The sequence below is a fragment of the Ptychodera flava genome, chromosome 8 (genome assembly GCF_041260155.1).
Source record: "Ptychodera flava strain L36383 chromosome 8, AS_Pfla_20210202, whole genome shotgun sequence".
Lineage (NCBI taxonomy): Eukaryota > Metazoa > Hemichordata > Enteropneusta > Ptychoderidae > Ptychodera > Ptychodera flava.
The window spans coordinates 9,308,997-9,336,996 of record NC_091935.1 but is presented as its reverse complement, the minus strand read 5'-3'; the positions used below and the strand labels follow the sequence as shown (position 1 = coordinate 9,336,996).

The following is a 28,000-nucleotide window of genomic DNA, read 5'->3' as shown; positions in this document are numbered from 1 at the left end:
TTAGAACGGCTCGGAGCTGAATTTTAATTTACCATTATCCTAGGGGGTTATGTTGCTATCTATCTGAAAGGACCCCCTAAGAGAAGCAGATGCCAACCTTATGGATGACCAGACTCAACCAAGTACAATACAGTAAAATCAAGTGTAGAACGGTGTGATGACAAACAGTTAAAGTGCAACCAGTTTTCTTGAAGAAGCATACACAAATATAAATACAAAAGACAGGGTAGCAGCGTTTGTTCATAACACCAAATCTCGTTCTTTTAAAAATCTCAAAACTGATCAAGATAAACTGAATCTTGATGCTCTCTGTGTATCCCATGGTCCAAATTCAAAAAAATCTGACTGGAATAGTTGTCAGCGAATCTGATAAATTGGAATATGACACAAAATTCAAGTCAAATTTCACTTTGTAAATACAATTCAAACTTGCAGTGAGTCTGAAAGAAAAATTGTTTTAATTTCTGATCAACAGACAGGTTTGGGTAGTTCAATATTCTGTTAATGACAAAAATACCAAGGGAACATAAATAATGCGAGCAGCAACTTCTCAGGTTGCGTACTTTAAACACCAATGTCTTGCATGATACAAAATCTCTGAAAGAAAATATGACATCTGAAAGTTTTGTATTTGATCACTCATTCAGTTTCTCTTCACAAACCAATCCCCTCTGAACAATGGCATCGCCATGGTTACAAGTCTATAATTTACTTCAGGGTAAAATGTGTTTGAGCACTAGCCAGTAAGAAATAGACCCAATTGTAAACTGAAGCTATCTCAAAGCATTCTACAGTATATACATTTTCTTAGCTTTATACATTGCAGCATGTGTCTACTAGGCATCAGTCTGAGAAAACGGAAAACTTGAAAAGTTACATGGATAAAAAGTTGTATGCAGACTTGGATGCCGTTTACATTTTTCAAGTCATGCCAGAATATATACCAACCTCGACCATGAGGGCGCTCTTCATGATAACAGTCTGTCAAGACTTGCCAGTTGACACGGATTTCAAGCAGTAGCTGTACTTTTCTTTTTCTCAAAGCTTATTTCAGATAAGAAGAACAAGAATTCCTCATCCACAAAGTACAAAAATACACAGATATACTAGAATACCATAAGCACTAAAAATGCCATTACTTTTTTGAATATTTAACAAGGCCATGTTGCGATTTATTTCGGCTGATTGAAAATCATTTTCACTGAAGTTGGGTAGACATTTAATTTTAAGTAGCCAGAATTTCTGCAGGGAAACGGTCAGGCCTAAGATAACCTTTGACCCCAATAAAAGAAGAACAAACCAAGATAACCGCGGTCAAAGGTTAACGATAGGTCCATTCTGGAGCAATATTATCCTGGAGTAAATTTTTCTCAAAGTTAAATCTCATTCAGCAAAGTGTGGTACACACAGAACTGCATAAAAGCAAGTTACTGGCAACGTGATCTTGCAGAGCAACTTAGGTTTTTTTATGGTTGAACACTTGTGTTTTCCAGAAATGCAAAGGTAGAGGGGCTGACACCTTCAGTGTAAAATAGATCACTCTATAATTTGAAGGGAGTTCCTCTTGCGTAAAAAAGGCAATGCTTGGGAAAAGAATGTATCTGTATACTTCCAATAATAAATAAAGACAAAATCTGAAATATTTTACCGAAAAAGTCCAGTATTTCATTTTCAACTTGCAGTTGTGACTGTGTTGTCAACTTACTTTTTTCAAGAACATAAACAATTTTCTTATTTGTCATAAATGGTTTGTCTTGAAAACAAACTTCTTTGGACGAAAATATCAGGGAAGAGCAGCCAACCATTGGCAGACGGTTGGCAGATTCTCAAACCCAATCTTGTGGCTACAATGTCTGGCTTTTTGAGCTGTAAACTATCTCTGCCAAACCATTTTAAAATCCAAAGCAACATAAAAATGTCATGAACAATACGTCGATAAAAAAAAATTACAAAAAATTTCTTACAGCATTTCAAAAAATATCCCTGGTAAGCTTGCTGCAGATGGCATGAAATAACTTTTCAGAATGGAATAACAATAGAGCGCCAGGCAACTGGTAATGGGCAACGCATGTTCCATGACCTACAACAGTGTTTTTATAGTAGTAGCAAACTTAAAATATCTCAATTAACTTAGGCACCATCAGGGCTAAATTTAGACAACGTAGCTATTTACAGAACAGTACAACATATCAGTGCAGGGGATAATTCTGAAAAACACAAATTCTTGTCGTCTAATCATCGTAGACAGCAAAGACCTCGGAGAGAATAATAAACCGGAATTTTAGTATTTATGCAGTTGTCATGTCAGTTACATTATCGACGAGTTTACAAATAATTGTATGAAAATAGCAACATTCAACCATACAACAGCGTGTTGAGAAACAACAATAGGTGTAACAACTCGTTGACTTTTCTATATAAAAAAATATTTGCATTGTTAAATGCCTTGGTGATTCGCAGGACTGACTTCAAAAATTACACTTTTGAATCAATGCACTGAAATGTTTTTATTACTGTCAGTATGTATTCTCAAAATTTCCATATTATATCACTTTTGTAAATTTGTTTGATTTATAAAGTTTTGCCCATCTATAACTGGAAAAAAATTAAAAAAAAACACTAGTTATCTTATTATTTTAAGATTTTTTAGGTTCTTCTCACTGTTTTGCAAAGATTTAACAACAACAAAAATACAGAAAATGCGTAACCAACATAGAAAATATCTGAAAAATTTTCATACATGAATTTCTTGAGGGTTACTAGAAAAAGCACATGGACATGAAACACGTATGATACACAATGACCTATTGGACAGCTGAGAGGAGCGTTTTCATTGGAGCTTGCAGTTGGTGAGTTTGCGTACTTTATGACGGGACACGCTGGCTCTTCTCTGTTCCTTCTGTAAAGCTGTACTACTGTTACCGTTTGCAGCAGCTGTGGAGGATAGGTCAAAAAACAAAAGATCAGATAGGGACATAGGGACCTACGGTCAACAGGACAGTTTGTATTTTTCATGCAAGTAACACTCTGGACACATTGTAACCTGCTCATCCCAATTCTCTGTAAACAGGTCCACCATCACCATTGATAACAATGAGTTTGGACCAAACCATTGTGGTGAACGGGTTAAACTGTCTTGCAGAAGATAGAAAAGATTAATCATACGTACAATCAGTGTTGCAGCCAGGACGCGCCCTTGCGACAATACCCCCAAAACAGAACCCACTGTCCCCATTCTCATGTACTGCGGGTCACCCCTGGCGCACTCATGAGTCAACTTTGTTGGATGTAGTCTGCAAGTAATATCTGATACCAACGATGACCTTTGTTTTGCACAATTAGTATGAGGCTTATATTTACGTACTTTTACAGTTGTGCATTTGATATTATACCTTGCTTGTAGTCCAAATGAGCTTTGATGCGGGAGAATGATATTATAGTTTGGTTGTAGACAAACTGAGCTCCGATTGGTGGTGATAAACTATACTGCTAAAATTACATTTACTTGCCTGAAAAACAAGCATAGTGACAAAATCCCGTACGCTTGAATTTTGTTTCATGAAATTAATTTGTTACAAAATAGTGCAAAATTTGATTGACAACTGACACATGTTGTCCCCAAAATGTGCAAAAATGTCCCCTAAAATAAACGTTAGTGGGACACTGTGTCCCCTCATTTGGAATTCCTGGCTGCAACACTGATACAATGAGTTGTTCGGTACTCTGTGCACTCAGCGCAGCTCATGCTGCAAATACAAATTCATGATCTTCTCACACTACCCTTTGTCGGTCAGCTCATTCAACATCAGTGGAAAGATCAAGGTACCAAGAACAGTGGCACACACACACACACACACAAATGTGACATATACACTATCACAGTCCAGTCAAATAATGTTTATGTATGCAAAGTAATGGACGAACTGTACTTTGTGTCTTTGTAAGACAAGTCAGTTAAAATCACTTTTATAAATTTGGGAGGGAACCTTTGTATGGGTAAGTTTTTTAAAAAATTTAGAATATGTTATTCTCTACTTGTGTTAGATACCTGGACACGATAGAGATGGATGAATCCGATAGGGAAAGGGTTGAGAAAAACAATCAGTATGCTAATATTAGGCTGTAAATGCAGATTAGCTGGTGTTATCTCAGATGCTGTCAAGACGTCATTCATGCTTTGACATACGTACTCCGTGTTATGAGTTGAGGACCAACATGAATCCAGTCTGTGTATTATTACAAGTGTAAGGCTATCCAACCGACTTAATATTGTGACACTGTCTAGCCTGCATTACAGTCAATGTGACGCAGTCTAACCTTTGCCATACTGTGATGCAGCCCATCCTGAGTAATACAACAAGGCAATCTAACCTGTGATGTGCTGTGATGCAGGACACCCTGTATGTTATTGTAATGCACTCCAACCTTTATTAACATTGACATTGTCTAACCTTGGTCACACTACAATGTAGTCTTTCACCTCTGTTGTACTGCAATGAAGTTCAACGGTCAAAAACTTTGTCATATTATCATACGAAATTGACTGGCATAAAACTCAGATGCTACCGACCTTTGTAAAACTCTCATGCTGTCTGCCTTTGTAATACTGTCATGCTGTCTGTCTTTCTAATACTGTCATGCTGTCTGCCTTTCTAATACTGTCATGCTGTCTGCCTTTGTAATTTACTGTCATGCTGTCTGCCTTTCTAATACTGTCATGCTGTCTGCCTTTGTAATACTGTCATGCTGTCTGCCTTTGTAATACTGTCATGCTGTCTGCCTTTCTAATACTGTCATGCTGTCTGCCTTTCTCCTTTCTAATACTGTCATGCTGTCTGCCTTTGTAATACTGTCATGCTGTCTGCCTTTCTCCTTTCCAATACTGTCATGCTGTCTGCCTTTGTAATACTGTCATGCTGTCTGCCTTTCTAATACTGTCATGCTGTCTGCCTTTCTAATACTGTCATGCTGTCAGCCTTTGTAATACTCTCATGCTGTCTGCCTTTGTAATACTGTCATGCTGTCTGCCTTTATAATATTGCTATGCTGTCTGCCTTTGTAATTCTGTCATGCTCTCAGCCTTTCTAATACTGTTACGTGCAGAGAAAACGAACAAAAGGGTGAACTCAGCAGTTTACGTTTAAACAAAATTTATTACGAAAACAAAACTAATTGCTAAGTCAGGGACAGAGTACAAGCTTTAAAAGTGTACAGACTACTTATCTCAGCTGGGACGGCAAAGCTCCAGTCTCAGAGTTGTAACAGTCAGTCGGATGAATGAACAGTCCTTTGGCTTGCAGGCTTGAAGCTGCACAAAGTCCACAGTATAAATCCAGCGTTGACAGTGAAGGTCTTGAAAAGTCTTGAGAATGACTACTGCTGGAGTTTAGTAACACACAAGAGACACGATCCCAAAAGTCTGACTGGAAGCTGAGCACGTCCCTTTTATAAAGGCATATAAGAACAATCTAGAACTTTTATTGACATGCTAATTACTGTTCTAAAATTATCTCCCTTACACAACTAATCAACTTTCCAGAACATTCCAAACATGACTAATTGAATTCAAGGTTGTGAGGTCATTAAGGGCAGTGACCTTGAGAATGTTCTAGACTAATTGAACTCAGGTCATGATGAGTGTGGGGGAAATGACCTACATAACACACCCCCTCTTCAAAAAAAGAAAATTTTTCAAAGAAAAATCTTTCTTTTACAAATGTAATCTTGAAAAAGATTTAAGTACTCAAAATTTCTTTACTCTAAAGTAAAATTTCTTGAAAGTGAACAACAATAAACTCTAAATACGAGAGAGACAGTCTGCAATTAAATTGTCTCTGCCTTTGATATGTCGAATGTCAAGATTAAACTCCTGTAACATTAAACTCCATCTTAGCAATCTCTGATTTTTGCCTTTAAATTTCTGCAGAAAAACAAGAGGGTTGTGATCAATATAAACCACTATTGGCTGATTTGAAGAAGTAACATAAACTTCAAAATGCTGTAAAGCTAATATCAAAGATAAACACTCTTTTTCAATTGTAGAGTAGTTTCTCTGGGATTTGTTAAATTTGCGTGAAAAATAGCAAACAGGATGATCTACACCATGACTATCCTCTTGCAATAAAACGGCACCAGCAGCCGTATCACTAGCATCCACAGCTAATTTGAATGGCAAAGTGAAATCTGGTGCAGACAACACTGGAGCACTTTGCAGTATGGCTTTTAGTATATCAAATGCCTGTTGGCATTGCTCTGACCAAACAAACTTTACTTTCTTTTTAAGTAAGTTAGTCAAAGGCTCAGTAATTGCGGAGAAATTTGGACAGAATTTTCTGTAGTAACCAGCCATACCGAGAAAGCGCATCAGTTGTCGTTTGCAGTTTGGTATGGGAAAACTTGAAATGGCACTGATTTTTGCATCAACAGGTTTTACCTCACCCTGTCCTACAGTATGTCCGAGGTAAGTTACCCTCGCCCAACCAAACTCAGATTTGGCAAGGTTGACAGTCAACATTGCTTTACTCAGTCTCTCAAAGAACTTCCGCATGAGCTGATGTGTTCCTCTCAGGTGTCACTATACAGGACGACGTCGTCAACGTAGGCTGCACACCCGTCTAGCCCGGATATGACGTCGTTGATCATCCGTTGGAACGTTGCCGGAGAGTTCTTCATTCCGAATGGCATCACCTTGTACTGGAACAATCCGTCTGGTGTAACAAAGGCGGATATTTCACGAGCACGAGCCGTCAGAGGGACTTGCCAAAATCCCTTCAGTAGGTCAAATTTCGTCACATACTTGGCTTTTCCCACTCGGTCGATGCAGTCATCAATCCTCGGGATTGGGAAAGTGTCTGTCTTTGTTAAGGTGTTGACTTTCCTAAAGTCTGTGCACATACGATAACTGTGATCCGATTTGGGAACAAGTATGCACGGCGAACTCCAGTTACTTTTACTGGGTTCAATAAAGTCATTGTCCAGCAGGTATTTGACTTCTTCCTGGAGATATTTTGCTTTTGTCGGATTCAGTCTGTATGGATGTTGTTTTACAGGCTTACTGTCCCCAACATCAACGTCGTGATAGATGACGTTTGTCCTCGTTGGAACATCTTGAAACAGGTGTTTATATTCATGGAGCAGTTCTTTCACCTGTTGTTGTTGTTCTGGCTGGAGGTGTGCCAACTTTGTAGACTCCAGCTTCTCCAGGATTTCTGAGTTCTGAAGCTTGACCGAGCCCAGCTTTGAGTTTAGAGTATTTTCACTCAAGTCAGTTTCAGTATCACTATCTTCATAATGGTTTGAACTGACTGCACTGACAGGCTGAGTTATAGTAGGATTATCCCTATCCAAATATGGCTTAAGCATATTTATGTGACATAGCTGTTTTTGTTTTCGCCTGTCAGGTGTTATTATGATGTAATTTAAATCACTCAATTTCTTATCAATTAGGTATGGCCCAAAGTAACGAGCATGGAGTGGTTTGCCAGGAATTGGAAGTAGAACAAGAACCTTTTGACCTGGTTCAAACTTCCGTTTTGAGGTGCTTTTATCATATTTGATTTTCATTGTTGACTGCTGAGATGACTCAAGATTTTCTCTGGCTAATTCACATGCTTTAGAGAGTTTTGTACGAAAATCTGACACATATTGCAAAATATTCAGACAATCATCATCGTCTGATAGGAATTTCTCTTTAACGAGCTTAAGTGGGCCACGGACTGTATGTCCAAATACAAGCTCAAATGGGCTAAAACCAAGAGACTCTTGAATTGACTCTCTAACAGCAAAGAGCAGAAAATGAATTCCTTCATCCCACTGCTTCTCTGTGTCAAAACAGTAGGTCCTAATCATGTTTTTCAAAGTTTGATGAAATCTCTCAAGAGCACCCTGACTTTCTGGATGATAGGCGGATGACCTATACTGTTTAATGCCTAGCTGATCCATTACTTGTTGAAAATACCAGACATAAAGTTGGAGCCTTGATCGGACTGGACACATTTAGGGAGGCCAAATAAAGTGAAAAATTTGACTAAAGCTCTCACTATAGTCTTTGTCTTTATATTTCTCAGTGGTATGGCTTCTGGAACCGAGTTGATGTACACATAATTGTCAACATGTACTCATTTCCTGATCTTGTTTTTGGTAGGGGCCCAACACAGTCTATTAGAATCCTACTAAATGGTTCTTGAAATGCAGGAATTGGCTGTAAAGGGGCCTTTGGAATGGTCTGATTCGGCTTTCCTACCATTTGACATGTGTGACAAGTTTTACAGAAATGTGCTACATCCTGCCTGAGATTAGGCCAATAAAAGTGACTGAGAGTTTTATGATAAGTTTTCCTGACTCCTAAGTGACCAGCCCAGGGCGTTTCATGGGCCAGGCGCAATATTTCAGCACGATAGGGCTTTGGAACCACAATTTGATGTTTTATAGCCCAATCGTCATCAACCAAAACATCTGGAGGTCTCCATTTACGCATGAGAATACCAGATTTTGTATAATAGGAAACAGAGCTATCTGAAGTTTTACCTTCATCATCTACCCTGTCAAACAAGACAAAATATCTGGGTCTTTGTGTTGTTCTGCAATGAGATTTGATCTAGAAAATGTCTGACTTTGGTCAGCAGAAGTTTTACTGGAAGTTTCAAATCCACGAGGGATAACGGAATGATCCGTGTCAAACACCTGACTGAGAAAGGTGTCATTTAAGTCAACATCTGTGACATTATTTTTGAGAGTATTTTGATTCTCGGAAGTTTTCTTTGACATGGCTCGAGTAATGGCACATGAAGGAAATAAATCGGGTATCTCTTGTTCAATTGGCTCTGGATCCTGATCTAAAGTAGGATTATCAGTCACAAGTGGATTAGTAATGACCTTGTCCCCAGCAAGGTCGTTTCCAAGAAGAAGGTGAATCCCTTCAAAAGGCAAAAAGGCCTAATACCTAAAGTCACAGGTCCAGAAACAAAGTCCGAAGACAAATAGACATTATGGAGAGAACAGGAATGTAGTCATTACAATCTACCCCCTTAATAAGAACTTTAGAACCTGAAATGACTTTTCAGAAAACGGCAGGGTATCTGCCAACAAAAGAGACTGGGAAGCCCCGGTATCTCTTAAATTTTGACAGGGGTAGCGGAAGAGAAATCACTAGAAAGTGATATAAACCATTATGAATAATGGCTCGAAAATACCCATAATGCTATCTTGAGAAGAATTGACCTTGACCTCATTAATTGGGGATAAGAGGGATTTAACCTCAGAAAATGTGTTGCACACATTATTAGACTCTAATGAGTTGATGAAGAAATAAAGCCGGTGGGCTTAGATCCACTTTGACCACTTTGACCTTCACGTTTTCTTTTCAATTTGAAACAATCTGACATTAAATGGCCGTCTTTCTTGCAATAATTACAAGAAAGTGTACCAACTGTTTGTCAGAAGGAGATTGAGACTTGGGATCTGATGATGTGGGAGTGTTACTTGAATTTTGTGAACTGTTTTCATTTGATTTCCTACTCTCCTTTGAAAAATTCTTGGATGAAAAGGAGGAGTTAAATTTACCTGCATTGTTTCTGTAGGAAAAGGACTGGATGGTTTGCTGAGAAATGAAGATTTGTGAGTCAATGAGTAATCATCGGCCAAACGTGCAGCAACCTCCAATGTATCTGCCTTTTGTTCATTGATAAACGTCTTGATGTCACTCCGAATGCACCTCTTAAATTCCTCAATCAAAACAAGTTGTCGTAATTTGTCATAATTCTGACTGACCTTTTCAGAAGAACACCAACGATCAAACAGTTGTTCTTTTGTTCGAGCAAATTCAACATAAGTTTGATCCTTCACCTTCTCACAATCCCTAAATTTCTGACGATAAGCTTCAGGCACCAACTCATAGCCCTTGAGAATTAATTCCTTCACAGAATCATAATTTGAAGCCTGCTCTACTGACAACTGAATGTAAATTTCTCTGGCTTTACCCACCAAAGCACTCTGCAAAAGCATAGACCAGGACTCCTTAGGCCAGTTCAGACTCTGAGCAATTTTCTCAAAATGAAGGAAATATTTATCAACATCCTTTTCTTGGAAAGGGGGAACTAACCTGAAATGCTTAGTGATGTCAAACTTGTCTGAAGGGAAGAATTTTCCTGACTGTCCAAGCTCTAAACGTTTTATTTCTAACTGCAGTCGGTGTTCTGCTAATTCTCTTTCCTTTTCTTTTTCCTCTCTTTCTTTCTCCCTTTGTCTTTCTTCCATTTGCAATTCTTTTTCTTTCATTTCCAATTCCCTATCTTTCTGTCTTTCTTCCATTTCTAACTGCATTTGTATTTTTTCTTTTTCTAATGCCTGTCTCTCCTTTTCCATTTGTAATTCTTTTTCTTTCATTTGTAATTCTTTTTCTTTTTCTAATGCCAATTTTTTTAGCTCGAAATCTGCCTGTATTTCTAATTCCAATTTTTGAGTTCGAAGGAAGACTCAGGCTCATAATCTTTTAAGGCAGACTCCTCAAAATGGCCAGAATTAACTAAATGTTTTGCAATCTTGAACTGTATTTCTCGCTTGCGCATAGATCTTTTGACATCTACTTTAAGGAAATTGGCCAGTGCTATGAGGTTGTCTTTTCTGAGGGAATTAAATGTGTCCTGATCAAGGTCATCCATAAATTCGTCTGGCTTGAATTCCGCCATGATTGAATTTTGCTGAGTTCACAGTATACAGTAGTTTTGAAAAGGTAGGCAAATTGTTGTCAAACGGCTCAAAATATTCGTATCCCGGACAAGCCCCCAATTGTTACGTGCAGAGAAAACGAACAAAAGGGTGAACTCAGCAGTTTACGTTTAAACAAAATTTATTACGAAAACAAAACTAATTGCTAAGTCAGGGACAGAGTACAAGCTTTAAAAGTGTACAGACTACTTATCTCAGCTGGGACGGCAAAGCTCCAGTCTCAGAGTTGTAACAGTCAGTCGGATGAATGAACAGTCCTTGGCTTGCAGGCTTGAAGCTGCACAAAGTCCACAGTATAAATCCAGCGTTGACAGTGAGGTCTTGAAAAGTCTTGAGAATGACTACTGCTGGAGTTTAGTAACACACAAGAGACACGATCCCAAAAGTCTGACTGGAAGCTGAGCACGTCCCTTTTATAAAGGCATATAAGAACAATCTAGAACTTTTATTGACATGCTAATTACTGTTCTAAAATTATCTCCCTTACACAACTAATCAACTTTCCAGAACATTCCAAACATGACTAATTGATTCAAGGTTGTGAGGTCATCAAGGGCAGTGACCTTGAGAATGTTCTAGACTAATTGAACTCAGGTCATGATGAGTGTGGGGGGAAATGACCTACATAACAATACTGTCATGCTATCTGCCCTTCTAATACTGTCATGCTGTCTACCTTTCTAATACTATCACGTTATTGCCTTCTTGATACTGTGGTGCCATTTTAATATTTAGTAACCTTGCTATGCTATTAACCTGCATTATAGTCCACTGCAGCTTTCCTTACATTATACTAAGACCCTGTCAAGCTTGTGTTAAACTCTGATTACTTCACAGTCAAAGTATGAATATCAATGAATCAATAGTAAGACAGACCAGTCTGGAAACATTCAAGCTATGGTTCTGACCACTCAATGGAGGGATATACCTTACCTGTAAATTCAGTTTCAACTATTTGTTGGTTTTCATCGGTGACCCCTTCAACACGGTACTCATCTCCGTTCTCGTCCTCTTCCTCTTCTTCATCTTCATTAAGTAAATCTTCAAGATACGGCACAACTGTCATACTGCGCAGTTCATCTGAGCTATCGGGCAATGGTGGCAATGGTACTTCCTCACCGACTATTGGATGTTTTTTCATGACCCACCTAGTTGAAGACAAGAATGCTAAAATTTATGAATTGGAGATCATGTTGATTTCACAGAATGTTGAGAGTAAGACTGCAATACCGCTATAATCTCAAGTTACAATACAACATTGTAGAGAAGGTATATATCAATTTATTCGGCTTTCTGCAAGTATCTCTGAGGCAAGCACAGTACTACTATCTGAGGATTTAACTGAATTTTCCACTCGTGCAAGATACATGGAACCTACACTAACAAAAGAATGTAATTTTCAGGATCAAAAAAATTTGACATTGTTGAAAATTGAAATCACTTTGTGGAGGTAGATACAGGTGCACTCTCAACATACCCCATGGAAACATGCGTGTTATCAGTAGAAATATTATTTAACTCACTCCACAATCTAATACATGGAGGCACAATTTTCTTTAGACATTTCGGATCTTACAGAAAATGACTTAAACTTACGGATGTTGAAGGATTTGTTGCACTGAAAACCTCTTTTCCGGCTCATACTCTAGCATACCTGAAATTTAAAACATTGGTAAAAATACATGGATAAATTTTAATTGCACTTTCTGGACTGTGCATTTTTCGCTTTGAATGGAACAATGTAAAAGTGTGACAACATTGAAGTTTGGGACTTACACCCATCCTCTACTGGGCTGTGTGACATTCCTATTGCTTTCAACAAAGTGGGTTCACCTATTTGCAGGCAAATGGGGATGAAAGGGTTTAATGTCTACCATAGAGATGAGTTCCAATGATGAATAATGGAACCGCAATACAATGCAACAAGTAATCTAAATTTTTGCTGACTTGGAGATACTCACAGTGTAACATAAATTACAAGGAGAGAAGTTCCATGAAAAGAGGAAAAGAAAATGCTACCGCTGGAATTAATGTGAAAACTGATATTGGATATGAACAGCACCTTTAAGTAGTTCAGCCAGTAATGGTCCGACTTCTTCTGGCATAGTAAACTCTCCTTTGCCAATATTCTCAAAGAGTTTGTAAATGTTATCACCCTCAAATGGGTACTTCCCAGTCGTTATATTAAATCTGTCAGCAACAAAAACAAAAGAAAATGATAAACTTTATAACTGTACACTGATAAAAAAATTTCTAATATATTGTACTTGTGTTGATTACATTTGAAAATTGTTGAGTAAGTGTGTGTAGGGACAAGTTTTGCAAACACAGGCCTTTAACTGAGGAATATCTTGCAAGACCTTCCTATTCCAAAGCTAGATGCTCACTGAGCCTCAAAATGAGTACACAATATGACATTCTCCTTCTGTCCTCACCAATGGAGGCTTTGCATACTAGTAGCCCAGCTGAACACTTTACTTTACTATAGGCAGTCATGGCTTCACACTGCCTGTGGGCTTCACTCGGCTAGACAGATGTACCAGTTCTCAGCAGTCTGGCCCTATGAGGCCAACAGTGTTGTATGTGACCACCGCCTACTGTGAACAAGTCTATCGCAAAACACACAAGCAACCCTCTAAAGTCATGGACAGAGCTCTACCATGTCTTCATAACATTACTGGTAGTCTTTGTGTAAAGTCTTTAAAACGTGACTTTGATATTCAAAGGAGTGTATATTTTGGTATGGAAACCAATTGGAACACCACTTGTTCCATTTGTGTACATTTTGCAAATATTTGTTTTTCATTCTTTTTAATATAATGTGTTCAAAAACATTTTACTTGCACATCAGCAATCAGAAATATGTCACTTTGAAAAAATACCAGCTATAAAGCTGAGAGAGTTGACAGCGGTGCAAGTCATGAATGTGTACAAAATGTACTCACAATGTGATTCCAGCTGACCAGACATCGACTTTAAATCCTGAAAAGCTATCTAAACCGTTGGCAATCTCTGGAGGTTGAAAAGCTGGGGAACCCTGACTCGTTCGGCATGTGTCGTCTTTTGCAAACTGATCTAGTTGCTGTGGAAAAGAGCAGAATGCGGTTGAGATTATCCATCTCCCATGTGAATCTAAACACTGGAATCTTTAAACTGGATAAATGCAAATTGTCAACATTGTTATAGTATAAAGGTCAAAAAATCTGTTTGAACATGGAGTTCCCCATTTCTTCTCAATATTTTGAAAAATAAAATAAAGGCCAACACCCACAACAGTAGCTTGGTGAGCAAGCTGATGATTTTTTCCCGTGAAGAAATAGTGATTAACTACGCAAATGAATAAATTATCAAACGATCACAACATGGAAACATGAACCGGCAACTTTTCCAAGATTTGTTGAAAGTAAATTGAAGTACAGTAATCACTACAGCATAGAAGACAATATGGGGAGGCAAAATATCTTGGATTGCAAGATTCAACTTTAGCCTGTTCATCCCTATTTGGTGTAAACAGGTCCACACTCACCATTCATAACAATGGGTTTGGGTCAAACCATGGTGACGAAAGGGTTATACGCAAAATAGTCAACTGAGCTAAGAAAAAGAACTATCTGAAAATGTCACATTGTAGCGGAATGATGATGCTACTGTGTAGAACAAATCAATGTCATACTCACTTCAGCAACTCCTAGATCAGATATCTTGAGTGTTCCATCAGTCGTCAATAGAAGATTACCTGGTTTTATGTCTTTATGAATAATGCCTTTACTATGAAGGTACTCTAAACCATGCATAAGCTGTGCAAAATACCTAGAGGGAGGTAAAATTATTGTGACACAGAAAAAATCTGTGATTAAACAAATGCAGGTGTGGAAAAAAATATTTTGTAAAGAACTATATGTGTGACAGAGTTCAGATTTTGCAATGTGTAATATATGCACAAAATCATCCCTGATAAACTTTGTTATCTTTAATTTGAAGTTTTACTGAGAACACATCAATGATAAACAAAATGGATATTGTCTACAACATTCAGATCAAGTTCATGATCAGTACGAATGAGTTTCATGGAAGCTCTCTAGGGATTATGTCCTGTATGCGCAATCTGAGCCGGAATCAGCCTATTTTGTTACACATGCCGACTTGGTTTCTGAAACTGAATATTTGCTTTTGATGAAGTTTTGAAACTTGATCTGTGGTTAAAATAAACCATTCGTACCACAAAATGGATACTCATAACATTCAAAAGTAAAGATAAACCAGTACAGCTAATCAGTGAAATAGGAAGTTAAACGGGGCCTTACAAGTTTGTATATTGTATCATTTAGAATTTGCCATCGAACAGGATGTGTCACCATTTTTTCCAAGAAAATTTCAACTGCTACACTTCCGCTACAATTACTGGATGGCTGTATGTATACATACAATTTCACCATCAATGTTATCATGATACCAGGAAAATCTTGTAATTCTATACGCGGTATTAAAACTACACACGTCCTATAAAACATAAATATTTGCCAATGAAAATGGCATGGGTCATGGTAACACGCAGACTCGGTTTTTAAAAAGACAAGTAATCAAAGACACATAGAAAGCACTTATCTAGAGGCTTAATTGCTTTGCTGTACTTGCCTTACATTTATGGGTAATACTGTAGTTTGTTGGTCATAGACAAAAATGTGCTAATAGAAGTTTGAAACCAAACCAGAAAGCCATGAAAATGACAATGATAACAATATGTATTTATCTTTCTCAACTCGGTAGAGTTGTGTCATGATTGGCTCTTTATGGTGGTTGTCATGGAAACCACTCAACAATATAACCAATCATGTAATACGGTATCCTTTTGTGAAGACATGACTGTCTCCTTATACATGTTGTTATGGATACCAACCAATGATATAACCAATCAGGGGCTGGGGTATCTTCATGTAAAGACTTACCTATGAGCTTGCCATACTGGAAATTTCTTTTGCGGAACGCTGTCCAAAATCTCTTGTAAACCACCTACGCAATACTCCATGACAAGATACGTACATGCTAGTTAAGTCAAATACAACAATATGTCTTATACATGTATCTACATACACTAAAAATATCATTCTAAGATACCATCGGCAAAGCTACCCATAGATAAGGCCAAAAATATAAAGTTTGCAAAGTCAGTATAAATGGTGATCTGTTTATCTACAATGGATATTGCATGAAACATTTCCCTGCACTAAGCCTTTATCAGTAGAATACCATTGAAAAATTTTGCCTTGATAACATTTTACTGCGAGCTATTTCTTTGGAATCTGCCTAGATTAGGAACGGGAAGTCCCTGTATATCACATGATTGGTTGGGAGGTGGACTTTCCGTCTGAAAACAAGGACATCTCTGACACATTAATGTACCCTTTGAGTGCTGTGATTTTTCCCACCAAAATTTTAGTGCAACTTTTTACCAATTTGTACAAATTTTTCTGTAATTGTTTTATTATTTTTGACCAAACAGACATCACATTTCATGGGCTACAGTTTTTCATCAAAATTTTGGCAAAAAACTGAAACAAATTGACTGGGGTACATTTTATAAAGGTGACAAAAATTGACTTCTCTGACACATTAATGTACCATCTACAGAGTGTCAGAAACGACCAGCAATTTGCAACAACTGATCTATTTTGGACAGCTGTCATTATTTCATTGGACAACATAAAATTGACTGTGTGTAGCCCACACGTCATTGTAAACATCTATGTCTAATATTAGACATTTCCCTCACAATAAATTATGTTTTAGTTTTCTATCATGTTCCTGTTTGCTGATAAAACAGTGATAAAAATCTGTAGCCGTTTTTGATCACTTTATTGTGGTTTTGGCTGTTGACATTAGGATGACAAAAAATATGTGGTCCCTACTCGGTGGTGAGATACAATGTTGTCTGGTCTCATCTCCATACTACTGGTGTAATGCAATGATTAACGATGCCTTCAGATATTTACAATTGGCTGAAAAATAGTAAATCAAACATCACTCACAATTCCTTGACGTCAACACTTTCTGTCAACTTTTGGGACAAATTTCCTCCTCCTGAGTGTGCAGAAATACAGTGATGGCTAAAAACACGGACAATATATCTGTCTAATGATATACATAAAAATCTTGAATGTGACTCAACTGCAGCAGGTGAACTCTTTCCACTCTTTAAACACACATATAAGACACCTTAAAATATTTTCTTACTTTTTGATCCTAGAATTGTCACGTACTCTTGAACAATGAGGAAACAAGTAGGTCACTACTAACAATGCATTTTGAGTTGAATGACTAAAGATGAAAGGAACGAGGATTTCAAAGAGTTGGTTCACAATGTCGCACCTTAGACAGTAAAAGGGTCAAACCTCCTTCTGTCTATGGATGCATAACAGAAATACCCCCCTGGAGAGACTCGGGACATGTGCCAACCCTGTGTTGTCATGTTCAAAGGTCAAAAGGTCATACACAACGTGTCTCACCCTATCCTGGCTTCATAGAGTCTGTCTCAATTATTAACTTTAAAAGTTTTGTGAGCAAGTTGTAACACCTGTCTAGGCTTTCCATTGTGGGTGGATCAGGGATCCAACTTTGTACAAACTGAAACATTATTGGACAATGAAAACTTGGATAAGAGGATGCACTCCCAAAAACTGGGCAGAGATGTGAATGAGATTCTGCATAAATACTACAATTCCTGCAAATTCACCAGAGTGACCCAATGAATAGAATCTATTCACAGGGATCAGAGTGGAAAAGTTTCCGTTGTCAAGCAGGAGAGATATAGTTCAGAATAAACAGTCTGAAATTTTGACAGAAGAAAGTAGAACAACACTCTATCCCACAAGGTCAACCAGAGTTTAGATAAACACCCTTTTCAAAGCAGCAATGACAATCTGTCACAAACGTCATCGTCACAAGTTTCAGGCCACGTAAAGCTCTTGAGATGAACCACAGTATCATGAAAGTCCAATATAAAACAGTATGGTGAATCACAAATATGTTATGCTATCATATTGATCACAAATAAATTCTCACGATTGAAACAACCGGGAGAGTAATTTGAGAAAACAATGCATGCAAACACAGGTAAAAGGATTTTAAAATTCAATTTGTTTACATTGGCACCGAGCCATGGAACTTTGCCAAAGGATATAAAAACCAGGGAACTGTGATTTACTGCTTTGTGTTTGAACTCTGAATGACCCTTTCAGTCCGACTTCAATTCCTACAAAAGTTTGTTGCTTGTCTTGCAAAGGATATATCTTTTGTTTTTCATCATTGTAGAGCACTTCTATAAGTCTGATGATGTTCTTGTGCCGAAGCCTCTTAAGTAGCCTAATTTCCCTGAAATGCAAAAAGAATAGAAGGTGACTTGACACAATTGCTTGATCAATGTATCCATCTAGTGAGGGATGACCTGACCTGATTTCATGGAAATGTCTTGCTCAAATTATGCCCCAGTCACCCCAAACTATAAACTGGTCTACAACTACCACTGATAAGAATGTGTTCGGGCAAAACCATGACGGTGAACGGGTCAACTCACTAGCTTTTATCATCCCCATTTCACTGTTAAAAGAACCAAGCTCGCCTTTCGAAAACCACAAGTTTAGGCAAGAAACCATGGTGGTAATGCCAGGTTTAAAAAATGCAAAATTAGTTTAATAGATGTACTTGAATATCAATGAAAAGTTATTGTAAAACTCAACATACTTCTCACCTACAAGTGACCTAATTGTTGGTTATTATCATGGTTTAAAGTAATCATAGTCACACAACATAAATCATTTCATATGATTTCACCACACTGGTGACAATATATCCATTACTTCCTGTACTGCAATGTGGCCTACTTGTTCACTGTTTTGATTTCATACTGTCATGATTTAAGCTTCACTTCAGTTCATCTCATAGAACCATATGGCTGACCTACCATGTGCCATATTATAATATAAACCCACAATATTGAAGCAATAGAATCTCAGTTTATCAGGTGATATTGGAATTTGATGACATTGTTTCTACTTGCACATCCATACAGTGCCAAAATAACTGTATGGAATATATGAGAAAATCAAACATGCACAGATGCCTGGCATAAATAGATATAGTAATTTTAATGATGGCATGTGCTTTGTTTTTAATGAGTCTTTTGTCACAGTGGTTGTTTTTACCACACCTGCATGACAAGATGTCAATCATGCTAATGGCTGTGAGCCCTACACAATCCAATTATACCACAGATTATTATCACCGTTCAGAATATTAAGGCAAAGTAATATAGTTTTCAGTAAAGCGCTGGGTATATTAGTTGGCAATCAAGCTGCACCAAATGATGTTCTTTCACAATTCAGTATCAGATTGCCTCATTGAGTGAAAGTGATACTTGTTACTTACATTCACCGCAATATCTGACAACATGCACAGTGCCATAAAAATGTAAAACAGAAAATAATTATTACCACATTAAAAATAGGACTATCTGTGGTCAACTTTACAGTGTTTTTGCTAATTGCAGATAATGACATCAATGAGACTTTAGGGATTTAACCACATCAATGACAAGTCACTAAAAGTGCTGACTGATCACACAATACCCTACTTGTGAATGACCTTGGCAGTGAGAGTGGGGAAAAGTTTTTAGAACATTATTTGATTCAATGATACAAACTGCAGAGAGAACGATAGTGTAAGTTGATCATTGAAAAACTTTAATCTGGTGCAACTGTGACTACATAGGTATGCAAAGACACAATCAGTGGCAGCATGAAGAGCATAAAGTGGGCGATCTACAATACCAGAATGACTGATTGTTACAATACTTCTAATGGCACAGTACAGTTATTTTATAATTAGGCTTTTGTGATGTGTAGTAATTTCAAATATTTGTTTGTGGCAATTTTTAGTCAAAACAATCAATGGCTCTGTTTGAAGTTATGCAAGCCTACATTCATGCAACAATATGATAAAACATGCTGACATCTTGACCTACATTGTAGATTCAATGATGAAAATACATACATGTATAAAGTGGATCTGAGGTATATTAGAAATTCTGATGTTTTTCACAACTGGAAAGTAACATAAATATGGTATAAAAATAAACGAAGAATAAAGTTCACATCCCTGCAAGTCATCTCAGCTTCAGAAAAGAATGTTGTCCAAAATCCAGAAGGCAGCAGGTAGCTCTTTGAATGTTATGCATACAGTACATGGGAAAAAGGCTGTTTTTTTATTGGATATCATGAAGCCAACATTGATGATGAAATATGAGCTTTGCAGACTGTAAATGAAATGCAACTTCGACCATTTCAATCTGATGCAGACCATATGTCAATTCATTCCATATTTAAAGACATGGTAGCTACCAAATAAAGTGTATGTGACAGAAGAACGAATTTTGATTCTGATGCAATCATTACAGTTTTACCAATGACGACTAGGTCTTCCACAGTGAATTATGTGATTCTGTAGAGCAAGCATGTCAGGGCCGTGTTATCGACCTGCCATGCAACACACTCAGAGCCCATATCAACAAACACCTCAAGGTCGGTGCACTTAACGTCGTCCAGGTCAAAGTATCTTATCTCAAAATAAATAAACCAATCAATGCTTCTTATTTTTATAGTGTTGTTGTTTTCTGTTCGTTTTAGTCTCGCAATTTCTGAGTCTAAAATGTAGCACATGAAAGAGCCCTTCTTGATGCGTTGGGATTATAGGCAACGACAGGTTCTGGCATGCATTATGATCGATACCGATAAACCCCATGAACAGCCGAACATAAAATTGCTAATCCTGGGTACCTACTGCGCGCGCGTGTACCGTGTAGTTACTATCGTAGTACAGTCTGAGGTATCCCCGCCCACCTCCAGCAACTCCAAGGACAGACGACGACAGTCCTGCCAGGATACGAGGTGGACGCAGTTCAACCTTGCTATTGGCACACTTACGTCAACTGCAGAAAACAGTTACTTATATATAATTACATGCTTTACATATGTAGAGCGTTGCATACTAGGTCATGTGCAGAAACATGAAGCAGAGAATTTGTCGCTAAGAAGTTGTTTGAAGAATATAACTTTAACGTTACCTCTGGACGTTCGTCTCCCCGTTCGGAATCTTGCGAAGTTTCTTCTTTTTCAAAATTTTAACGGCCCGCCTGCATAACGTCTCTGTGTCAAGAAGTTCTTTAACTTTTCCATAAGATCCCTCTCCGAGCGTGTCTCCCATAAGATATTTGCCGATCATTTTCGCCCTCTTTTTCCGTGGAGAGTATATAATTTCAGAAGAGTTCACTCGATGGATGAACGGAAAGTTGTCATCTCCATCATTCAGCCAGTCTATCTCGTCTGGCATGTCATCGATCAGTTTGTGATGAAAGCATTCTGCTTGAATGCCTGGATCAACCGTTGCCTCTTCAAAATCTACCATTTTGGCCGCTAAAAAAGCGCAGATAAATGTTGCACCTTGCGAAAACGACGCAGCTAATTCACACCCGACTCCTTCCCATGTTGCCGTCCGCCATGTTTGTTGGGTCTGGAAGTCACGTGACTACAGTGCATTCTGGGTCTCCTGTGTTTACCATGGTAGACATTTTTCTACGGGGGACCTCATTGTGACCTAAATAAAACTGGGCGACATTGATCAAAGTCGATACTGCAGTAGGTGAGATATCGATCGTCTTCACAATTTTCAGACCGCACGGCCGGCACAGCCATTCGCTCTAGCATTGCCAGTTTTACTACGTCAACCTTAGCTTTTAAAAAAATTCTACGAGTACATGCTGATGATGTAGTCACCGCTGGCCACCTGACGTACGATGAGATATAAATAACCATGACATACAATGGCTATTAAAGTTATTGTATTGCAGAAGGGCAATCCCCTGTGTAATTTAACAGTGATTTAACCCACAAGCAATGTGTGTTGTCTCCCCCTTTTATTTCTTAATCACATCACGTAGGTATTTATTCATGGCCTTATGACACATTCTGATTTATTCATAATTTTGTTGTAAAATTCACTAAGGAAATCATACACATTTTGTACATCCACAGTACCTCTGGCAGCATACCTGTATAGCTGTGGATGTCAAACTTTTTCTACTCTTTGTGGAGCTAATTAAATCTAGCAAGTGGGCAAATATGTGAGAGTTTTTCATTCAAAGCTAGAGCTAGCATAGTTGAAGCACAATCAGAAGCCCTAACGGGAGTAACGGAAATGACAACATTTGTAATATAGCTGCCTTGAATATTTTGTGCTTTAGAATAAATGCACATAAAAGTGTACCATAGCCTTGCAGTGCCCCATCTTATCTTTGACTTTACTGGATAAATAAATATTTTTATGTCCATTTGATACCCGTTTTCTTTTGTTCTGTATTGACTAGTAAGACAGGAAAGAAGATAATATGCACAACTCATCTGCGAAGGGTTAGCAAAGAATCTAACAAGAGTGGTTCTATCATGGGCAATTTGGTTGTTATTGATGCTTCAAAAAGACAGGTCCCAGACAGACCATGGAAGCCATTCCCAAAATGTTTGCCTACAGGTGTCAACGACCAGCATCATGATGATGGCGAAAGTAGAGGTGGTTGCCAAAGTGATGGTGATGCTGCTCCCAACAGTGGCCGTGTAATATTTATGTTAGATCCAGTTTCTGGACTCAGTGAATTCCGGATGTCAACTCCGGACCTATTGTGGTGGACCTATGCACAGTTCATGCCCTATGACGATTCCAAGTTACTGTCAAGTGTAGGAGTCTATGTGCCCAGGCCTGGAAGAACAGTGACCGGAGCTCACAGACGTGTACAGGGTAGAATTGGATTGTGGAATCTCAGCATCCATCCAGTTGGTTAGTCTTACTTTCTCACAGATGTATTTGTGATCAACCTCAAAGGGTCTATAATAACACTGAATGAAACTTTCCTATCACACCATCACACAGACAAATTTGAGGTCATTAGCGTTTACGCTAGGTTTACCTATGAGGGAGCACAACTGATGCACAGCAGAATTTTCTGGTTGTTTGAAATACTATTTCACACTGTATGGTTCGAACAGTTTGTGAGACATTGCATTGAATCATTGGTAAACATGCAACTTCTGTATGAATGATAGCAATGGTATTATAATGTGAAATTCCTATTCTATCAGAAGTGTAGGTCACATTGTCATAAAACATATTTGCGTTCAAGACAATGATCCTATCCATGATTCTTTCCCTCAAAGGACAAGTTTGTTGTTTTCCGCATCAGTTTTATGGAATTTACAAGTCTTGTATACACCCTGTAGCCATCAATGAAGCCTAGCTTAGAACAATTCAGTGTTTGATTTACAAATGTTTGAAAGTTTTAAGATACACAGTAGGAATGCAGTGAGGCTGCATAATCTGTATGTAAGTGAGAAAGAGAAAACCATATTTTTGGTGATAAATATCCCTTACAGCTTCAATGTCTTTATTCAACAGCTACAAATTTCAAGGTAGCTTCCATTTTTCAGTTACAATATCAGAATTTCAACACTGTGTGAAATGTAAAGAGTATGAAATCTCAGTATCTCAGAGTGTTTCTGTTTCATCTTTGGCAGATGTGACATTGATATGTCAGAGAGGAAGTGCCACCTGGCCCCACTGCCAAGTCACCCCAAACTCAAAATATCTGTGCTACATCGGTAGAGGTGAAGTGGTCAAAGAGAATCTGAAGACGAAACAGCGACAGGTGAAGCACAGGGATCTAAGGATGGGCAACTTTCGCTTTTGCGCCCTCTCTCCAAATGGACTCTACCTGGCGATTCTCATGCGAGTTGGCAACCAGTTTGAACTGGCCGTGGTAACAGTGGAGATGTTCCAGAAATGCGCCGAGGTCATGTGTCACCATCTGTGCCCAAGTTTTGTGGGGTCACCGAACTATTCAGATCACGTGGAGTGTAGTTTCTCCCCCAACAGCAAGTATATAGCAGTCAGCTCATCGTTCGGGAAACTGTTTGTCGTAAAGCGGGAAGGATTGAAACTCCATAAACTAATGACCCCTGGGATTGTCTCCTCTGATCACGGTGCTTTAGAAGATGCAAGAGCGTTTGATTTTGATCCACGCTACAACCACGAAGTGATTGCATTTTCTACCACGGATAAGCACATTCTAGTGTACAATCTAGAACACGAAAACTGTGTCATTGATGAAGAGCTTCCACAAGATGTTGGAACAGTCGAAGTTCTAAAATACAGCAGCGATGGATACTTACTGGCTGTTGCAACATCAAGCACCATTCTACTTATGTACGACAGCGACAGCTTCAATCTTGTATACACGCTGGATATTTCTACCCAGAGTAGCAAATACGCAATGGGGCCAATGCCCAACGGATATCCGGCAATGTTACGACTCGCTTGGAGTCACAGCGGACAACAGCTTGCTGTGTGCAGTGCTGATGGCTTCATACGAATCTGGCAGCTTCCCAGATACCTCAATTTACAACATTTTTGCAGGCTGACTATCATCAAGCATCTTCCAGCTAAACAGGTTTATTCACTACCTCTTCCATCAAAGTTAATAGATTTCATTCTTTATAATCCAACCAGATAGGCATCCGCGCAAACGTCATTGCATGACATTCACCAGGTGTCCCAGCTGTGCCACAGAATATATGCATTGCAATGTACCAGCCAAAATTCTGCATCACAGCCACTGACCCATTTACTTCCATCCTAATGACATGCATTTCATTATAAAAATTTGGTGCAATGCTGGAACGCAGTCTAACCCATACTTGGACATACATATACAATGACAGGTTCTAGACGCAGTGGTAGTAAGTGCTAACTACCCTGTGGTCTAAGATACCTTGTGCAATCACTGCAGCTGATGATTCTGGCTGAACTTCTCGCTACATAGATGGAACGTCATGCTGCATCACCAGATGCAAGTAACTTTTTACCTTACTTCAAAGTGCCAGTCTATATGAATATTCATACATGTAATTATAATGTACACCATTTACCAGTATAAGCATTAGGAATATGTACCGGGATCAACATTAAAATTGAGCCATTGCCCTGGGGTGTTTCAGAATGAACGAGACCATAGTTTCACATCACATCTAACATGTATACGTCATAGTTCATATGTTTACATAATGCAGTCTTGATGCAAAACACTAGGTCTAAAATTACAGAAATGATGAAACAGAATGGGCCGTAGGGCCAAAGTTGTTGGTTTTAGACTGTAATTTACACTAATTTCCAATGATTTCAGAAGTTGCTTATCAGTATCTTACATTAAAGATGCAAAAACAAAGTGATCAAAAGACATAACCATACTCCAACATGCAGAAAGAACAGTCGAAGAAAGACATTATGTGAGTGATCTAACATGACATCTTGTGATGGGATGTTCAAAGATTAGGTGAATACTTGCAGATTGCAAATTGCTAAAGATATATTTTACTTGAATGTGGGCACTGAAAAAGGTGTGGAACTATGATTAAAATGTGCGCAAGCAATGTAGTCTGAAACTAAAAAGATCGTCAAATCTTGGAATGAGAAAAAACATTGAGATGTCCATATTCAGGCTACTTCCAAAGAAGATCTGACTGTGCACCCAAAGTTTCCATCATCTGTCAGTAGTTTTATCCTGGTATGGCATTGAGCTAACAGCTGCTTTAATGAGGAGCCACCACAGCATAACAGTACAGTTGGTTATCATACCTGATCATTTTATGCATCTACATTATTCGACTCGATGATTGATGTGAAAAGGCATTCCACTGTTTATATGACAGGCAAGCAATGCCAAAAATAGCTGTTAATCTTTGCAACCTGCCTCCTATTGCAACCTAACCTGCCTCACTCTTCAATGAGGCAAACCAGCGAAATTGCTTCACGGAAGGCATTAAGCTCTGTCAATATTGTAGCATTTTGCATTTGTACTGGCTCAAAATGGGAAGTTGTTATGCTGCGTTTGGACAGAAGCAAGAGCTGAAAGCCCATAAGACATAAAGGTATATTTTGTGTAATTTGGACCACCGCAGTGTCGAAAATGTTTTTTTTCACTTATTTATAACAATAACTCATTCTCTATTGCATTTGCTTTACAACAGTGATATAAATCAGGAGGTTTTAGGTCATCATTGACAGCCCACCAAACCTCACAAATTTTAATATAAAGAGAACTACTTAAAGCACTCATGACATATTACCTGTCTCGAATTTTGTACACAGTGAGTTCACACAAATATTTTATGATAGTGAATTAAATATTATTTATCAAAACATTTTCCGCAGAATGTAATTTCATAATTATTACCACTTGTTATGAAATATTTGAAGAGAATTCCAGCAGGTTACACTTATATTTAAAGAATAACGCAGCAAAATACAAAAGAGTGAAATTGCATGAAATACCAGAGTTAATCATTATGCTTCAAAATTTGCCATATATTTTCCATCTCACAAACTTACCACTTATTTCACATCTCACTTTATTTACAGCATATCCTTAACTGCTTTTCAAAATTTGCCACATTGGGTCTTTTTCTGAAAGTGGTTCCGTTGTTTTATATTGCACTCATTTACATACTTAAAAATGGGCCATCATTTGTAAAATACCCAAACCAGTGTTTCAACACAGAGTCAAGTAAAAATACAGTGGAATTTTAATCAACCTTTTTTATTGATTCAACATGAGTGTCATGTAATATAAAAAACATCTTTGCTCAGGGACAAATATTTTATGTCAATTGATTTTCAGCTCATCAAAACCCACAGACGCCATATTTGAGTTGGCGCATTTGAAGTATTCGCAGTGACATAGAGATTGCTGTACTGAGCCATGCATTGTTACCAAGCGACGTCACTCCCTGCTTACTATTTCATTTTAATCAATACATTCGAAGAGATGTTTTATATTATACCACTCTAATTACTAGATCTCATTTTGTCACAGTGGTTACAAGAATCGTATCAAAAAATCTTTATCCGTTACCCACAGCAAATCACTGACTTTGTTCAGCCAACGGGCATGCATTAACTTGTTCTTCCTCTTGACAACAAAAGCTATGAATGATATTCCATTGATAAAAGGTATAGTGTTCTCTTTGGTACTTAAAGTATTTCTATTATACTTCTGAATGCTGATCTACTAGCCTCAATATCTCACACAACAAATGATTTCAGTCGTAAAACCAGCAAACGACAATAGATGTGACCAATTCCAAGCCTTTATTACACTTTTTACTTTTTATTTGTGGCTGCATGCAGTTAAAAGGTACAGCAGACCTATCATTTTGAGCACAATGTATTCATTTGTGTGCTGGAACACAGGAAAGATACTAAAATTGTCAGTTTGAAAATACAAACCATTGAATATTTTGTGAAAGATAACTGCTTGGAACATTCAATAGTTGTAATACAGTACAAGAGATATCTGTAATTCATTCTGATTTGTGCCATCCAAGGTGAAGCTTGACATGACTTTCATGTGTACAGAAACTCCTAGGCTTCATAGGTGAAAACAGTACTTTTACTGTAAGGAGTTTTTCTAATTTCTCATTTTGGAAAATCATGCTTGATTCCGGTTAGCAATTTTGTTGAAATTTGGAAACTATAGTTGGTCAGCCATACTGGAATAGTTCACAAGAAAATAGGGAAACCAGTGACATCTGGTTCAGCAAAACAAAACTCTTTTCCTAATGGACATAAAAATAGAAATTTTGATGTTGGCGATTCAACAGAGGATGACCCATCTCAATTGGTCACTACTTGATTTCGAAAACTATGGCATTTGTAGTACCTGAAGAGTTTAATTTTTGTGGCCATTGCAATTTTACAGTGTTTCCAAATCCATATATATGTACATTAGATATTTACGAAAATATGTTTCTTTTATCTTCATACTAAAAGAAAGAACAGATGACATTATTAGAAAGGCAATCTGCAATGGTACAAAGACAGACTTGTGGGTAATTTCTAGTTACTGTGAGTCTGTCTGTATATATAGATGACTGGATCTTTCTGGTACTGTTCAGTCTTTTATCAACAGCAATTCAACGTCTTGTAGTTATGTCTGGCATTTATATGAAGTACTAGTAATACCAACAGCAACAATGCTCTTGGCCTCATTGATCCTGTACGTGAGGTCAGAAATGTGTTAACACAAGAAAGTGCAATAAAGGTTTTACCAGGATTTGAAATCATGTCTGTTTATTGTGTTGTTGTTTTATATGTCATGAAGTTGGTAATACCGTAATCAATGATA

General features: G+C 37.9%; 2 protein-coding genes across 5 annotated transcripts; one reads left to right on the top strand and one right to left on the bottom strand.

Moving 5' to 3' along the window:
* LOC139138412 (serine/threonine-protein kinase STK11-like) lies at positions 1–21,327 on the bottom strand. 2 transcript variants are annotated; one of them, XM_070706791.1, is made up of 10 exons: positions 20,840–21,296; positions 18,010–18,093; positions 15,672–15,761; positions 14,403–14,535; positions 13,671–13,807; positions 12,788–12,915; positions 12,322–12,379; positions 11,659–11,873; positions 4,452–4,490; positions 2,795–2,934 (listed from the first exon to the last, which is right to left on the bottom strand). In XM_070706791.1, the coding sequence occupies exons 1-9, from the start codon at positions 21,178–21,180 to the stop codon at positions 4,477–4,479; spliced, it is 1,200 nt and encodes a 399-aa protein (XP_070562892.1). In that variant the 5' UTR covers positions 21,181–21,296; the 3' UTR covers positions 2,795–2,934; positions 4,452–4,476. The 2 variants fall into 2 exon arrangements, with proteins under 2 accessions (XP_070562891.1, XP_070562892.1); XM_070706790.1 differs by lacking the exon at positions 4,452–4,490 and having other exon boundaries at positions 1–2,934; positions 20,840–21,327.
* LOC139138411 (uncharacterized) lies at positions 21,321–27,938 on the top strand. Of its 3 annotated transcripts, none has more exons than XM_070706789.1 (3): positions 21,321–21,410; positions 22,139–22,602; positions 23,337–27,938. In XM_070706789.1, the coding sequence occupies exons 2-3, from the start codon at positions 22,215–22,217 to the stop codon at positions 24,329–24,331; spliced, it is 1,383 nt and encodes a 460-aa protein (XP_070562890.1). In that variant the 5' UTR covers positions 21,321–21,410; positions 22,139–22,214; the 3' UTR covers positions 24,332–27,938. The 3 variants fall into 3 exon arrangements, with proteins under 3 accessions (XP_070562890.1, XP_070562889.1, XP_070562887.1); XM_070706788.1 differs by having other exon boundaries at positions 21,321–21,414; positions 22,143–22,602; XM_070706786.1 differs by having other exon boundaries at positions 21,321–21,414.
* The last annotated feature ends 62 nt before the right edge of the window (positions 27,939–28,000 follow it).

Bases quoted from the DNA above. Each gene is read 5' to 3' on its own strand.
- LOC139138412 (XM_070706790.1), bottom strand. From the start codon at position 21,180: ATGGTAGATTTTGAAGAGGCAACGGTTGATCCAGGCATTCAAGCAGAA. The intron at 15,762-18,009 runs ATATCCTTTGCA...ACTAGCATGTAC, and splicing joins AATGATGAAAAACAAAAGAT to GTATCTTGTCATGGAGTATT. The intron at 13,808-14,402 runs GTGAGTATGACA...TCTTTTCCACAG, and splicing joins CTGATCTAGGAGTTGCTGAA to CAACTAGATCAGTTTGCAAA.
- LOC139138411 (XM_070706789.1), top strand. From the start codon at position 22,215: ATGGGCAATTTGGTTGTTATTGATGCTTCAAAAAGACAGGTCCCAGAC. The intron at 22,603-23,336 runs GTTAGTCTTACT...CATCTTTGGCAG, and splicing joins TCTCAGCATCCATCCAGTTG to ATGTGACATTGATATGTCAG.